Below are 16,642 nucleotides of genomic sequence, written 5' to 3'. Positions count from 1 at the left end.
GAATGTTGGCGTCCTAGCCCACCTTGGGGCTGCCTCAGGGCCATCTCACATGCTGTGCCTGCTGTCTGGAGCACTTTCCCCATCTATGAAGTTCTCAGATGTCACTCCCTGACGTTCTTCTTGCTCTGTTCTTTCACTCTAGCCTGAGCACATTTCCCATCGTAGTGTAGACGTCCCCTCCACACACAGTCAGCGGTACAAGTAGGGCAGACTCAGTAGAGTTCCCAGTGCCCATGGGGTTCCTACTGACTGATTGTGGGTGCATATGTACCCAAACCCCAACTCCCAGCATCCCAGCTCATCCTCTGGCCATTCTGCCCTGGGGAAAGTGTCCCCCCACTTCCCTTTTACCCCGCTCTTCTGGCACTTGGGATCTCTTTCCCCTGTGTCAGAGGGGTACTGAGCACTTGTGAGGGTATCAGAGAGACTGTCCCTGGGCTGCAGGGAGGGGAGGTGGGGGATGGGAGGGGAGGAGAAGCAAGCCGACAGGTGATCAGTACTGGTCTGTGGGAGGAGGGGCTGGCACACCCTCATCGACATAGGTGTGCTTTGTACATGCTGTGTCCCACATTCTGATTTCACTCTCTTCCACTGGGCTGGCCCTGTGGCCCAGTCTGCACCCCTCCCCTGTAGACCTGGGGCCTCAGCTGCGGGTCATAGTCCGTGGGGAGCCTCAGCTGCGGGGTCATAGTCCGTGGGGAGCCTCAGCTGCAGGATCGTAGTCCGTGGGGAGCCTCAGCTGCGGGGTCGTAGTCCGTGGGGAGCCTCGGCTGCGGGGTCGTAGTCTGTGGGGAGCAGGGAGGTGTTGCTTCCACCCGGCTGCCTCAAGTGCGTCTTGGCCTTGGACTTTCAGATCCCGCCGCAGGAAGATGACTACGGCTTCGATCTTGAGGAAAAGAACAAGGCTGTGGTGGTGAAGTCTGTGCAGAGGGGCTCGCTGGCTGAGGTGAGACCCGCAGCGGGGGCCACTCCGGTGGGGCAGTATTCCTGCTGGGCGTGTCTCCATGTCACTTGAGGTGGGCCAGCTCAGCAGGTTCTGGGATGCTGGTTGATGCCTTTCCTCTTCTTGCTTATGTGGGGAAACTGAGTCAGGGACTTCTTGTCTGATATGCAGGGTACTTGGGAATGAGACTGTCTTCCTAGCGTGTTCCACCAGCGCCACCTACTGGGCTTCTGGGGATGTGCAGGGAAAGCAGAAGTTTCCCTTGCAGGGTTTCTTACTGTCTCCTAATTCCAGCTCAAGGCACCTCATGGCCTAGAAGGAGGGGGCTAGACATTTGGGGCCTGTTGATGTTCATTCCACGTTCTTGGTCACCTTGTCATGGTCACAAGGTGGCCACCGCACTGACCTTTGTGCCCTCACAGCAAAGGCTGGCCCTGACCATTCTTCCCAAGGGAACTGCCACCCACCTTGCCTCCTTGGGCTTTCATTTCCAGCTCAGAGCCCAGAGCCTGGCTCACATACCTCTCACCACTCATCCAGAAGGAATGAATGCGTTTCCTGGAGCTTCTGGAACATTCCAGCTTCCTCAGTGAAGCAGGAGGTCAGTGATACGTGTGCTTGTCCCTCCAGATGGCTGGCCTTCAGGTGGGGAGGAAGATCTACTCCATCAACGAGGACCTGGTGTTCCTGCGGCCCTTCTCTGAGGTGGAGACCATCCTTAACCAATCCTTCTGTTCCCGCCGCCCACTACGCCTCCTGGTGGCCACCAAGGCCAAAGAGTGAGTGTGACCCCAAGGCTGACGCAGGTCTCCCTGGTCCCCTTGGTTGGGTCTGTTACTTTTGCTAGTCTGATATCAGGTGTCCCAAGTGAACATGTGTGAGCGGCGTCTCAGGCTTGGGAACACAGGCCCGTCAGGGTGGATACAGTTGCTGCCTTCCACAGGTTCAGGTGAATCGGGGTGTGGACAGGTGACAGGTAGACAGGACTGGGGTGAGGCGTGTGCTGAGTTGGTGGTGATCAGTCGGGTGGCAGTAGATCTGTGTGATTGAAGAAGACAGAGTGTGCAGAGAAACGGTGGCCAGAGAGATGTCACTGAGGACTTGACATCTCAGAGATGACAGAGAGTTAAGAGGACCTCGGGGGCAGGAGGGCTCTGGGAGGAGGAAGCATTTGGTGCCAAGACCCTCAGGTCACAGTGTTTACGGCAGGATGGAGGGACGGAGGCAGCGAGGTGTTGGAGTGGAGTGGGAGAGAGGAGAGGTGGGCAAGGCCATAGGGCCAGGCCCTGTGGTTCCTTATGCCCGTGGCAAGGCCCCGTGGATGCCACTGGAGATGGACCCTTCCCTGGGGCTGCAGGAGGAAGCAGGTGGCATGCTGGCAGCTACCCAGCTTGCAGGCCAGGGTGGACCATGTCTAGATGTAGGGGCAGTGGACATTCTTCTATTTGAAGAGTGTGCATTTGGTACTATTGTTCCCTGTGATTGATGGAAATGTTGGCTATAAGCTGTGGAGCGTTTCCAGTGGTTCTCAGCTGGGAGGTTGGATGACCCTTTCACGGGGGTCGTCTAAGACCATCAGAAAACACAGAGATTTACATTACAGTTCATAACCTTAGCAAAATGACAGTTATGAAGTAGCAATGAAAATAATTGTATGGTTGGGGGTCACCACAACATGAGGGACTGTATTAAAGGGTCGCAGCGTTAGGAAGGGTGAGAACTACTAGTTTAGACTATTTTCTGTAAGGAGGAGGAGATTTAGGGAAAAGATGACAGGTAAAGATTGTCTGCTAGGTGCCAGAGATGGAGGTCAACAGGGTCTACAGTTCTGAGAGCAGGCTCACAGGGGGGTTGTGCTTGCCTGGGAGGCATAGAAGGGGTCACACTGTGTGGTAGGGGACATGGCCGAGGCAGGGAAGCAGAAGGCTGCATAACAGCACAAGATGAATGACTCCTGCCACCCCCAGCTAGTGCCTGCCCATGATATCCACCCCCAGCTGGTGCCTCCCCTGATATCCACCCCCAGCTAGTACCTGCCCATGATATCCACCCCCAGCTGGTGCCTCCCCTGATATCCACCCCCCAGCTAGTGCCTGCCCATGATATCCACCCCCCAGCTGGTGCCTCCCCCTGATATCCACCCCCCAGCTAGTGCCTGCCCATGATATCCACCTCCCCCCAGCTGGTGCCTCCCCTGATATCCACCTCCCCCCAGCTGGTGCCTCCCCTTATATCCACCTCCCCCCAGCTGGTGCCTCCCCTTATATCCACCCCCCAGCTGGTGCCTCCCCTGATATCCACCCCCCAGCTGGTGCCTCCCCTGATATCCACCTCCCCCCAGCTGGTGCCTCCCCTTATATCCACCCCCCAGCTGGTGCCTCCCCCTGATATCCACCCCCCAGCTAGTGCCTGCCCATGATATCCACCTCCCCCCAGCTGGTGCCTCCCCTGATATCCACCTCCCCCCAGCTGGTGCCTCCCCTTATATCCACCCCCCAGCTGGTGCCTCCCCTGATATCCACCCCCCAGCTGGTGCCTCCCCTGATATCCACCTCCCCCCAGCTGGTGTCTCCCCTGATATCCACCTCCCCCCAGCTGGTGCCTCCCCTTATATCCACCCCCCAGCTGGTGCCTTCCCTGATATCCACCCCCCAGTTGGTGCCTCCCCCTGATATCCACCCCCCAGCTAGTGCCTCCCCTGATATCCAACCCTCCCCAAGCTGGTGCCTCTCCTTGATATCCACCCCCACCAGCTGGTGTCTCCCTTTGATATCTGGCACCTCCTTAGCCGATGACTTCCCTTAATATCAGCCACCCCCAAGCTGGTGCCTCCCCTTGATATCTGACACTTTCTCAGCTGGCGCTCTCCCTCTCTGCTTTGGTAGATGGCCTTTGGGTCTTTACCATGTGCCTTGGGGACCTGGTTGACTGCATTTCTAGGTGCTGTTCCATTCAGAGCTGATTTCCAAGAGGCCTTGGAGACAGGGTAGGGTGGTGGTGGAAAGGGACTCCTAGGGGAACAGGAACTACACTCCTTCTTCTCATGGCCTGTCCCTGCCCCTGTGCCTGCTAGGACCATCAAAGTCCCTGACCACCCAGAGGCCCTGTCCTTCCAGATCCGAGGAGCAGCCCCGCCGTGTGTCTTCGCTGTGGGCAGAGGTGAGCTGGAGCCTGGTGTGCAGAGCCTCTCAGGGCTGCATTGTGTGCATGAGGAGACGTGTATCCCAGCACCTGTCCCAGCTCTAGCCGGGACCTGCAAAGGCCAGTTGCAGGAGGGGAGAAGGAACACTTGGAAGGCATGGGGCATGCTGGGATGGAAAAGGGGAAGGTAGGCGTGCCATCAGATGGGCTGGATGTCCCCCAGCCAGGCAGGCATGGAATTCATAAGGCATCAGGACTCTGAGTTTGGAGGCCCCACCAATCACTTCTGTGACCACACTGAATCCATGGGTGACCAATCTGAAGCCCCCAGGTCTGGGCTGCTTTTCTTTAGGGGCTGTTTAAGGTGCTGTTCTGTTGTCTATGAGGCCAAGGATATCCCTGGTGCTGGGCTTCCTGACATTCTCACACCCGGGACTCACCCTTTAACATTTGCATTTTAAATGTTCTCCTTTCTGCTTAGAGTTGTACTTACGTTGTTTATTATTATTATTATTATTATTATTATTATTATTATTATTGTTTTGTTTTTGTTTTTTGAGACAGGGTTTTTCTATGTAGTTTTGGTGCCTGTCCTGGATCTTGCTCTGTAGACCAGGCTGGCCTCGAAGTGCTGGGATTAATAGAGTCCTTTAAAGAGATGTGTTGTGTACAAATGTCACAGATGAGGACATTGAGGCCCAGAGAAGTGAGGTAACGTGTTGCAGGCTGCAGGGCGGAGACACAGTTGAAAGCCTGAGACCAGGGCCTGCACTGGCCAAGGTCTTCAAGGCCTGCATGTCTCTTAACTGGAGGCAGTTGGCCATTTCTTTCTATTTCTAGACTTGTCAGTTAACTCACAGAAGCCCAGGGTCAGGAGCTACTGTTTGTGCCTTGTGGTAGAGTTGAGGGGAATGGGCTTGAGTCAGGCAGCTCTACTGTGGCCTGGCTTTTCTGAGCCTGTGTCCTGAAGGGTAGCTTTGATGTCTCTCTTCCACTTGGCTTTGGTCCAAAACTATGAGGTCATGCAGGTTTCTGAAAGATAGGCATGTGAGATACTAGCTTGAGCTAACTGCCCAGTTGTCCCCAAGTGGGGACACCAGCTCTGCCCTGCCCACCGTAGGTGTCAGTGACAGCTCTCTGGTTGGCAGGTGGGAGGAAGCACAGCTTCAGATGCAGCTGTTGGCAGGGGCAGCCTGGATGTGGCTCCTCTGCCTGGCTCTGGCCTCATGTGCTCCTGTTCCCCAGGCTCCGAGGCCGTGGCCGCTGGGCTCTGTGCAGGCCAGTGTATCCTGAAAGTCAATGGCAACAGCGTGGCAAATGATGGCGCCCTCGAGGTCCTGGAGCACTTTCAAGCTTTCCGCAGCCACCGGGAGGAGGCCCTGGTGAGAACCCAGCAAGAAGGTGGAAGGCTGGGCACCAGCTTGAAGGCCCCTTATGAGCACTGAGCTGGGCCGTGAGCCCTCCCAGCCTAGGTCTTCCTTGCTGAACTGAGTTGAAGGGCCCCTTTACAAAGGGAGTGTTGTAACTGCAGTGTGTAATAGACGCTGTGTGCAACAAGCCACAGTGGCCATAGAAATCACTCTTGTGTGGTTGGGGGCCTGGGTTCTGGTAGATAGTGACAGTCACTCTTATGTCTACACTCATTCTCTCAACAAGTGTTTACTGAGTACTTGTCACGCACCAGACATGCTCCTTGGCCTTGAGGTTGCAGGAGAGATGAGGATATTGCCTATGCCTGTAGTGTTTTCAAAACCATACTCCCATGCTCCTATATGGAGCCCGTGTTCCAAACTGAGGACTGAGTGTGGCCAGTGTTCCAGAGAGACATTTTGGAGGTGTCTTCAGAGGTGATCTTATGGACAGGAATCAGACCCGTCTTGGCCCGTCCCTTCCCCTCTGAGCAGTAGGAGGCTGGTCCTCTGATGGAGGCTCTTTGCAGGGTCTGTACCAGTGGGTCTACCACAGCCATGAGGATGCTCAGCAGGCACGGGCCAGTCAGGGTGCCCCTGATGAAGACTCCCAGGAAGATGATCAACCTGACTCAGGTAAGGGACTGGGAATGTGAGGAGCTTCAGTTTGGGACGACCATAATGGCAGATCCTCTGTGTCCCCAGGTCCATCCCATTTGGCCCTCAGGACTGCAGCCCTGTGTCAGTCCCCTTGGCTCTGTAACAGCTCAGTGTTTACCTCCAGGGAGAGGACCAAGAGCGAGCTGCTGCAATAATCCTGGTAAAAACCAGTTGCAAGCTGGGTGGTGGTGCACGTCTTTAATCCCAGCACTCAGGAGGCAGAGCTAGGCCTCTGTGAGTTTCTCTGTGAGTTTCGTAGCTCACACTGGAGGCCTCGTAGCACAGGAGAGTCTCACTGGGCCGTGTTTCTTTCTGGGACTCTAGAGGGAGTCCACTGACTTGTCTATTTCAGCGTCTAGAAACTTCCCACACTCCTCAGCTCCTGATTCTCTTGATGGCTGATGGCCCAGCACAGTTGGCCCAAGTCCCGACTACCCCCTGTCTTTCTGACTCCCCCAGCATCTGTCCACGAAGGACCCTTATGACACTGTTCCATTTACTCCTCATTGGCTCAAGAGTTGGTTGCTTAATAACAGCCCAGTTCTCCCTTGCTGACAGTGTGACAGATTCATGGGTTATGGGGTCAGAAGTATGTGTCTTCTATGGGCCACTGTCATATCATGACCTGCCACGGTCCCCTCCGGAGTCACCTTTGGCCCCTTATCAGTCAGTTCACTTCCTCGGCAGACTGTTGACAGGCACCACAAACTTACTGTGGCTCAGATTGAAGCTGGCTTTCTCCCAAACCCTGCCTCTGATCCATCTTTATCCTTCTGGATCCTCCGGCCTCTTTTTTATCTCCCCTCCATCCCTGTTCCTGCTGCACCCTCTCTACCCACTCTGTCCCTCTTTCCTTCCACACCCAGGTCTGACCAGTTCCCACCACCTTCACTGGTCCTGGTTCGGTCTGCAACTGGGTTTTTTTGGGGTTTTTTGGAGGTTTTTGTTTGTTTGTTTGGTTGGTTGGTTGGTTGGTTGGTTTTTGGTTTTTGGGTTTTTTTTTTTTTTTTTTTTTTTGGTTTTTCGAGATAGGGTTTCTCTGTGTAACAGCCCTTGCTGTCTTGGATCTTGCTCTGTAGACCAGGCTGGCCTCGAACTCACAGAGATCTGCCTGCCTCTGCCTCCCGAGTGCTGGGATTAAAGGCGTGCCCACCACTGCGGCCCCGCTTGCGACTGGTTTTTACCAGGATTATTGCAGCAGCTCTCGCTCTGTCCTCTCCCTGACTGACCCCTGCCACATGCTGCACACAGTGTCCTCACAAATGAGAACGGAGCCTTCTGGTGGCCCTCTCCCTGCTCAGGGACAAGATGAAATCTGACCACAGCGTCCAAAGCCTGGGGGTCTGGGCCAGCCTGGCTCCCGGTGTGGCCTCCCCTCTCTTCCCTCCTTGCCCTCCTCTCTGCATCTGGCTGAAGATACTTCTGCCCCGGCTTCACACTTGTGTGCACTGCCTGGGGCTCTGCCCTCCCCTCACTCAGATGTCACCTCCTCAGAGGTCACCCCATGTGCCCTGAACACATAAATCCTTCCTGGAGCTGGATCACAGAAAGGTGTGGGCTCAGCACGCTGGAACCTGAATAGAGTCAGCAGGGCTTCAGCGCTGCCTCCATCCAGCACCTCTCACGTCTCCACCTCTCAGCTGGCTTTTGACACGGTGGCCCTGGCAACTTGGAATCCACTTGAGAAAGAAAATGTCTCCTCCCTTCTATGGATCCAGTGGGGGGTCCAGACTGGCAGTTTCCCGTTGTCTGTGAACCAAAGGGGGCAGGTGGGGTCAGCCTCCACTGGGAGTGTGGTACTTGGGTCAACTCCAGGAGGGACTCCTCTGAGGGTGGGGTAATGGACCGGCAAGCAGGCGAAGCTACAGTATGCTTGTTGGTGTGTGTCCCCACCTTGGCCCGCTCAGGGGTGCTGGTAGTCTCGCTCCTAGGGCGCAGTGCTGTTCTCAGTGTGGTTTGCCCCTCTGGCCTCCAGCCCTGCCCCTGCTGTCCCTGGGTCCCCAGCTGAGCCTGCATGAGGACGGTGCTGTGGTCAGCCTGACGCTGGACAATGTGCACTTGGAGCATGGTGTGGTTTACGAGTACGTCAGCACAGCTGGAGCCAGATGTCACGTGCTGGAGAGGATCGTGGAGCCCCGAGGCTGCTTCCGCCTGGCTGCCAAGGTCTCACCCCAGCCATCCCCATTCCACCCTGCCCCATGCCCAGTCCTACCCCTAGCCTGCCCCCTCAGGCCCTGACAGGCTCTTTTCTGCCCCAAGGTCTGGGTAACTGATGCCTTTGCCCTGGCGCCCTGTTATCTTTTCCTTTTCCCAGTACTCAACCAGCTGCAGAACTGGGGAAGATGGTTACTATCCTTTTAGCCTCACTTTACCTTTCTCCAAAAAGGGTGTGTCACAGTACAACCTCTTAGGGTGGCGTGGTGCCAAAAGGGCCCCTACAGGTAACGACACTCTGCCCCCGCGGCACCCAGGCATGCTCAGTAGCTGTCTTCTCTCCCACAGATCCTTGAGGCCTTTGCTGCAGACGACAGCATCTTTGTGCAGAACTGTGGGCGGCTCATGGCCATGAGTAGTGGCATTATCACCATGTCCCATTATGAGTTCCATAACATCTGTGATACCAAGCTGGAGAGCATCAGCCAGAGAATCGCCTGCTACCAGGAGGTACTTGCTGCCCACGCTCTGCTTACGGCTTCTTTGCCAAGTCTACCCGAATGAGACTAAACTTGATGGGCTCAGTCACGGACAGGCCCTGGGTGAACTTGAGGCACACTTGTATCCAGGTGCCTAAGCAATTCCCGTGGGAATCTGATTGCCCATATCGGCTTCACTCTGAGGCTGGGCCTTCGCCGGTGGTGACCAGATGGTGACCTTGTGACTCTAGCTGCAGCATCCCCTGTCCAAATGGACTCACAGGGTGCTCCTGGCTCTGCGCATGTCCCTTGCCCTGCCCCGAGCATTGTAGTAGAGGAGGTGACCGTGCCTGTACCTCCTAACTGAGGGTCAGGAGACATGGTTCCTAAGATGTCATAACAGCTAAAATCGAGAGAAGTGTGTATGTCAGTGCTCAGTGTCGCAGACCCTGCCAGGCTGTCCCTGCGAGAGACACTCAGGGGACCCACTTCATCCACAGCTTTCCTGTTTTCTCCCATTGGGAATGTCGGTCTAGGCCAGGACAAAGTGGCTCCAGGGCACTCAAGGACCACTGATGCCTCCTCACACTCCCTTGTCCCGCCTCTCAGTTCGCAGTTCAGCTGAAGAGCAGGGTCAGCCCCCCCTTCAAGCAGGCACCCCTGGAGCCCCACCCGCTGTGTGGCCTGGACTTCTGCCCCACCAACTGTCACGTCAACCTCATGGAAGTGTCCTACCCCAAGACCACCCCTTCGGTGGGCAGGTCCTTCAGCATCCGCTTCGGACGCAAACCCTCCCTCATCGGCCTTGACCCAGAACAAGGTACTTGCGTGTGTCTATTAGAAACTGTATTAGATCTCACCGTACAGATGAGGAAACAGGGAAATGTCCGAAGGCCACTGTCCAGGATGGTGTTAGTGGCTTCATAGTCATCAGGGACCTAGGCTCCTATCTTTCTGTAGACCATCTTTAGTTGGAGTCTTTTACCCTCATGATGCCTCTCGTGGTAGAATGTGGCTGCCAGAGTACCTGCCAGCACTCTAGGTAGGAGAAAAGATCTCAGTAGTTAAAATGTATTATCAAGAAGTGGCAACTGTCTTCTGAGAATGTCATCAAGGTCAAAGTTGCTGTTTGTACTCCTCTGTTCAGAGGCTCAGGCAGGGTCCTCTCTCGTGAATCTGGGCCTGTTTCTGAGTGAGCTTCATCCACCACCTTCACTGCAGGCCACCTGAACCCCATGGCCTACACTCAGCACTGTATTACCACCATGGCTGCCCCATCCTGGAAATGCTCATCTGCAGTGGACGGGGACTCTCAAGGCCAGGGTCTCAATGACAGCAGCTTCGGGTCAGCCAGTGGTGGCCCCAGCCAGCAAGACCGGGGCCTGAGCTTTCTGCTCAAACAGGAGGACCGCGAGATCCAGGATGCGTACCTACAGCTCTTCACCAAGCTGGATGTGGCCCTCAAGGAGATGAAGCAGTATGTCACCCAGATCAATAGGTGAGGCCTGGCCCTGGGCAGATCTCAGCCCAGCCCTCTCTGCAGTCTAGACATCATTGTTCATAGTGACCATCCTGAGCACCTCAGGTCCCATGCAGCATGCCTGGGCTCTGCCCACCGGGTACCTGGAGCATCTGTAACAACAGAAAGTCTCTTCTTTCCCGAGGAGAGCCTGCTCTAAGGAAGTGAGGGGCATAGGCAGTGTCCTCGTGAAGCTAAAGCTCCTGCCTGTGAGATTCTATGATCTAACAACATTGCCGATAACAGGTGTCCCTGTTACTATAGGATGTTGTGATGCACACAGCAGCTGCCAGCTCTAGGCAGTGATAGATAGTTCCATGGTCACTACTCAGGAGGTGGTAGAGGTTGGTTAAACTGCCCCTTGAGCTTGCTTTTGGCTAAAGCCAGGGACAGGCAGTTCTGTATAGCATATAACAAATAAATGTCCAGGCTCAGGATGCAGGGAAGAAGAGGAGGAGGAGGGGGAGGAGGGGCAGGGGGAGGAGGAGGAGGAGGGACAGGGGGAGGAGCAGGAGCCATTGTAGATCAAGAGACCTGAGAAATGCATTAGCCAGAAACAGTGTCTGGACCAGCGTAGGGACCTGTTCTCTGTCCACTACCTGGAAGGAACATTTTGGACCCAGTCAGGGCCGTTTGTGTGAGGCTGGGTCCCAGATACTGCTGAGGGGAACTAATTTTGTGTGAGGCTGGGTCCCAGATACTACTGAGGGGAACTAATTTTGTGTGAGGCTGGGTCCCAGATACTGCTGAGGGGAACTAATTTTGTGTGAGGCTGGGTCCCAGATACTGCTGAGGGGAACTAATTTTGTGTGAGGCTGGGTCCCAGATACTGCTGAGGGGAACTAATTTTGTGTGAGGCTGGGTCCCAGATACTGCTGAGGGGAACTAATTTTGTGTGAGGCTGGGTCCCAGATACTGCTGAGGGGAACTAATTTTGTGTAGTGCAGTGAAAGCTTCACAGTCAGGTTTAAGAATGGCTCCTACCTTGGTCTGGTAATTTGGGCGGTTGGTCTGTGTTGTGGGGCCCCTTGGCATGTAGGATGTTCCCAGCAAGCCTGGCCTCTGCTTGCTCAGGACTATGGTATCCTCCTCCAGTGGACAGCCCAGACTGTCTCCACACACTGCCCAGTGTCCCCTGGTGGGGACATTTATTTAAAATTCTTACAGCCTTATAGTCACTTACAAGGTCTAGGTGATGCCCTGTGTGTTTTATATATTTCAACACCATCCTCACAGCAGCCGGCCACGTAGATCCTGAATTTACTCCGTTTTCCAGAGGAGAAAACAGAGGCTCAGAGGGAGTGACTTGCCTCTAACCTAGGAAATGTTCCTGTGAGAACACCAGCAGGGCCCCACCTAGCTGCAAAGCCTGTCCTGTTAACTGATACTCATTGCAGCTGTCTGTCAGAGGCCAGACTCTGTCTGCCACCGCTTTAATTAAGTAAAAGTTTCATCGTGAAATTACCTGCCCGCGGTGTGCTGCAGCGGCAGAGTTGGTGGCTGTGCCTGCCCGAGGACTCCGACCTGCTGCAGCGGCAGAGTTGGTGGCTGTGCCCGAGGACTCCGACCTGCTGCAGCGGCAGAGTTGGTGGCTGTGCCTGCCCGAGGACTCCGACCTGCTGCAGCGGCAGAGTTGGTGGCTGTGCCCGAGGACTCCGACCTGCTGCAGCGGCAGAGTTGGTGGCTGTGCCCGAGGACTCCGACCTGCAGACTCTGGGTTTCTTTTTTACTTTTACTTTTTTTGTTCTTTAGAGACAAAGTCTCGTGGAGCTGAGGCTGGCCTAGAACTTGCTATGTAGCTGAGGCTAGCCTTGAGCTCTTGACCCTGCATATACTCCTCCAGAGTGCTGGGATTACAGGTGTGGGCTTCTAGGCCTGGTACCACATCCCCAGCCTGTGTGAGGGGTTGATAGCCAGGTCCAGCAGGAGGCAGCACTGAGCACCCATGGAGTGGCTGGTGGGACTTCCAAGGGAGAGAGGTGCTGCTGGGTGGCTCTCCTCCCCGCTCTCTGTGGAGTCAGAGATGAGGTGCAGCTGAGCCGCTGTGTGGCAGTGTCTGCCGGCCTGTGTCCTCACCTTCAAGGCCTTTACCTTGCTCTGGCAGGCTGCTGTCTACCATCACAGAGCCCACTTCGGCTGCACTCTGTGACCCACCCTTGGCGGAGGAGACCTCCTCTTCCCCGCCGGTCGGTGAGGAGGGTGAAGTGGACAGGGCTGACCATGGAGGCATCAAGAAAGTGTGCTTCAAGGTTTCAGAGGATGAGCAGGAAGACTCGGGCCATGACACCATGAGCTACCGTGACTCCTACAGGTGCGTGTGGCCTGACGGAGGCCGCTGGATGGTTGAGACTTCTGACTTGTGGGAAAGTCGAGACTGTGACATTTCTCCAGATGCAGGGGGATCAGTCTCTGGGGCTAACAGTATGTGTTTGGTGGGTGGAGGTGCAGGGTCAGGGGGATTTGAGCCTCTCAGAGAACATTCCAGAATGCCTGCTTGGCTCCCTTGCCCTGAGCTGAGGCTTCCGAGCCTGACACATAGACACCGTTCATTCTGTGTTACTTCCTATGTTCACAAGTATAGGAGAGTGCGGGTTCTGTGGCGTGGGGGGCTTCCGTAGATCTGGGAAGACAGACAGTTTCTTGTTTTTCTGCCTCGGAGGATGGGAGTGATGTTTCTGCAAAGGTCAGATTTATTCTGAAAATACCAACAGAGTATTAATTAGTGACCATACAACAAACAGAACTTCCTGTGATGTGACAGGTGACCCTCAATTACAGCAGAGAAGTGGGGGGTCGCCAGTGGGAAATCACGTGGTGTCTGACTCTTGGGGTCAGAGTCTGTCTCCGCCTGCAGTGTGTGGGCGGAGCCTGAAGCCGCAGGACTGAGGGGATGCTGTTGCCAGCCCACCTGGTACCAGTCCCCTTCCTGTGTTCACGAGGTCTGTCTGGTCCCCGTGGCCACCTTCCACAGTGTCTCTACGGCAGGATGTCCTCGCTGCTTTGGCATTCTGTTCTTAGAGCATTGTCTCAGACTCCCCCCACCTCTCGGTTTTCATTCTCACATCTCTGGTTCTGATTTTTCTTTTGTCAAAAAACTGTTGGAGCAGTGTTGGCAAGGTGGCTTTTTTTAAAAAATAATTTATTTGTTTCATTTTATATACATTGGTGTTTTGCCTGCAAGTATGTCTGACCCAGATCCCCTGGAAAAGGAGTTATGGTCAGCTGTGAGCTGCCATGTGGGTGCTGGGAATTGAACCTGAGTCCTCTGGCAGAGCAGCCAGTGCTCTTAACCGCTGAGCCATCTCTCCAGCCCAGCAAGGTGGCTTCTTGCTCCCTTGTCCTGCTGAGTTTTTTTTTTTTTTTTTTTTTTTTTTTTTTAATCAAGTGTGGTGTGGGTCGGTGTGTCCAGAGCTCATGAGAGCAGTGAGATGCTCAGAAACCCGGACGACACTAAGACACCTGAGTGAAGACGGTCCCCCCATCTGTGTTTCTGAGTTGGGGCCCAAATGAGTTTCCCTACCTCAGAGCTGGGATGCCAGCCAAGCTGGACTGGCCTCATGCTGCCTCTAGCCAGGCATCCGTCCGAGGCGAGGAGTTTTGTCTGCACCCCAGTAGGTGGGTTCCAGGGGCTGGCATGAGGGTGACTCAGGGTGTGTCTTGTCCCCTTGCAGTGAATGTAACAGCAATCGTGACTCTGTCCTGTCGTACACCAGCGTGAGAAGCAACAGTTCCTACCTGGGCAGTGACGAGATGGGCTCAGGTGAGCAGGCAGTGCCGTGTGAGCATGGCCTTGGGTAAAGGGGCTGTGGAGTGTGTGATGGAGAGGTTGCTCTGGGCACCCGGGGGCTGTTCTGTTGCATTTTATCATGCTCCTCAGCATCATGGAATGGGACAAGTTTCTCAGAAAACTGAGGCTCACAGGGGTGAAGTCTCTGTCCAGGGGCTGGCCTGGCCTGGGCTTGTCAGATTCACCTTTGCTGTGGGTCTGCGGCTCTGTGGCCGTGGTAACTCATCAAGAAAACGGTTGAGGGCTGGAGAGATGGCTCAGAGGTTAAGAGCACTGCTTGCTCTTCCAAAGGTCCTGAGTTCAGTTCCCAGCAACCACATGGTGGCTCACAACCATCTATAATGTGATCTGGCGCCCTCTTCTGGCCTGCAGGGATATGTGCAGACAGAACACTGTATACATAATAAATAAATAAATCTTTAAAAAAAAAAAAAAAAAAAAAAGAAAACGGTTGAGAGGGCGGGAGGTGGGACAGCTGAGCTGATGGCTCTGGTCCTTCCTTTGTACCAGGGGATGAGTTGCCCTGTGACATGCGCATCCCATCTGACAAGCAGGACAAACTTCATGGCTGCCTGGAGCATCTCTTCAACCAGGTAGGACCACTGTCCCACTGTGCCTTGGATCACTGTCATCACCCTGGGGCGAGGGGCACGCTGTGGGTGACAGGCCCCTACGATACTCACGGGAGCTTCTTGTCCCTAGGTGGATTCCATCCATGCTCTGCTCAAGGGCCCTGTGATGAGCAGGGCATTTGAAGAGACCAGGCATTTCCCCATGGAGCACAGCTGGCAAGGTGAGGGGACTTCCAGGACGTGGCCACGTGCTGGGCTCTGTCCCTCATCTGTGTGACACTCTGGGAGGGTCTTGGTCCTGTCAGTTCCAGTCTACAGGCCAGAGCCAGGTCACTCCTGTGTTTGTTCAGACTGAGCCGAGAATTGTTTTCTTTTTTCCTGGGCCTGTGGGGTGAGGACCGGGGGACAGCCTAGAGCATGACCTCAGCCCCCATGCTGTCCTCACCTAGCCTTGCTCACAGAATCTGCGCACATCACAGTGTTAATCATTTTTATTTGTGGTCCCTTTTATTACTGACGTAACTTTGTAAAACTAAACTCCCTACTAGAAATTTAGTTTCACAAGTACCATATTAAGCTCCATATAGTTGAAAAACCAATATACCACTAATTAGCAGTAAACCAAAGCCACAAATCTGGTGAAAACAGTACCAAAAATGTCCTCTGCACACGTCCGTCCTGATGCCTGCTCAGAGCTTACTTGGGAGGGATTCCCAAGGGAAAGAAGCGCCAAGGGCCTCCTGGCATCAGACTGAGCCCTTCCCCAGAGGATGGGGAGAGGAAGAGAGGAGCATTCCAGGTCCTCCCACTCACACATTCAAGCCGTGTAGCCACTTCCCTCCCTGCTGTTCACCCTGCATCCATACACCCACCCCCCATCCATCTATCTAACACATCTCCCTACTCACCATCCAACCCCTCCATCCACCCACCATCATCCACTTTCTATCCATCTACTTACCCACACATTCACCCATATCCACCTACTGATCTGCCCGCCATCCATCCATCTCTCCTTCATCATCCACCCTCCATGCACCTGCCTACCCACACATTCACCTGTCTATCTGCCTGTACACATTCATCCATCCACCCACCATCCATCCATCCATCCATCCATCCATCCATCCATCCATCCATATACCCATCCATATATCCATCCATCCATCCATCCACCCACCCATATACCCATCCATATATCCATCCATCCATCCATCCATCCATCCACCCACCCACCCTTCCATCCATCCATATATCCATCCATCCATCCATCCATCCATCCATCCATCCATCCATCCATATACCAATCCATATACCCATCCATCCACCCACCCATATATCCACCCACCCATATATCCATCCATATATCCATCCATCCACCCACCCTTCCATCCACCCATATATCCATCCATCCACCCATCCATATATCCATTCATCCATCCACCCATCCATCCACCCACCCACCCACCCACCCACCATCATCCACCTTCTATCTTCTTCCTACCCACATATCCAACCCACATCCACTTATGCATCTGCTTGTACACATTCACATACCATCCATCCATACCACTCTCCATCCATCTACCTACCACATATCCACCTGTCCATCTACCTATACAAATTCACATGTCATCCATCCATCCATCCATCTACCTACCCACACTACCACCCACATCCACTTATCCATTTAATTGTACACATTCACCTACTAACCATACATACATACATACATACATACATACATACATCTGCCCACCCACTCGTCTACCTTCCATCCATCTATACACATTCACCTACCCTCTGTCCATCCATTTCTCCATCATCGTCCACCCTCCATCCATCCATGCATTTGTATACACCCTTCACCCACCTACCTATATCCTCCTGCCTACTCATTCTCTACCACCCACATCCACCTGTCCATCTGCAATCCATCCATCCATCTACCCACATTCAGCATCTATCCATTCTCCAC

General features: G+C 54.3%; 1 protein-coding gene across 1 annotated transcript in view; it reads left to right on the top strand.

Moving 5' to 3' along the window:
* The window catches only part of Prex1 (phosphatidylinositol-3,4,5-trisphosphate dependent Rac exchange factor 1), a 162,933-nt gene that overhangs the window by 132,947 nt on the left and 13,344 nt on the right, over window positions 1–16,642 (top strand). The window contains exons 18-30 of the mRNA XM_059258980.1: window positions 854–946; window positions 1,574–1,722; window positions 4,017–4,102; window positions 5,330–5,466; window positions 6,024–6,129; window positions 8,129–8,316; window positions 8,656–8,817; window positions 9,396–9,606; window positions 10,008–10,284; window positions 12,410–12,616; window positions 13,977–14,065; window positions 14,603–14,685; window positions 14,795–14,885. Coding sequence (XP_059114963.1) covers window positions 854–946; window positions 1,574–1,722; window positions 4,017–4,102; window positions 5,330–5,466; window positions 6,024–6,129; window positions 8,129–8,316; window positions 8,656–8,817; window positions 9,396–9,606; window positions 10,008–10,284; window positions 12,410–12,616; window positions 13,977–14,065; window positions 14,603–14,685; window positions 14,795–14,885 — 1,879 coding nt within the window. The remainder of the gene's footprint in view (window positions 1–853; window positions 947–1,573; window positions 1,723–4,016; window positions 4,103–5,329; window positions 5,467–6,023; window positions 6,130–8,128; window positions 8,317–8,655; window positions 8,818–9,395; window positions 9,607–10,007; window positions 10,285–12,409; window positions 12,617–13,976; window positions 14,066–14,602; window positions 14,686–14,794; window positions 14,886–16,642) is intronic.

Source organism: Peromyscus eremicus, chromosome 4, assembly GCF_949786415.1.
Source record: "Peromyscus eremicus chromosome 4, PerEre_H2_v1, whole genome shotgun sequence".
Taxonomy (NCBI): Eukaryota; Metazoa; Chordata; class Mammalia; order Rodentia; family Cricetidae; genus Peromyscus; species Peromyscus eremicus.
The sequence above is the reverse complement of the archived record's forward strand: the minus strand, read 5'-3'. Positions and strand labels throughout refer to the sequence as shown.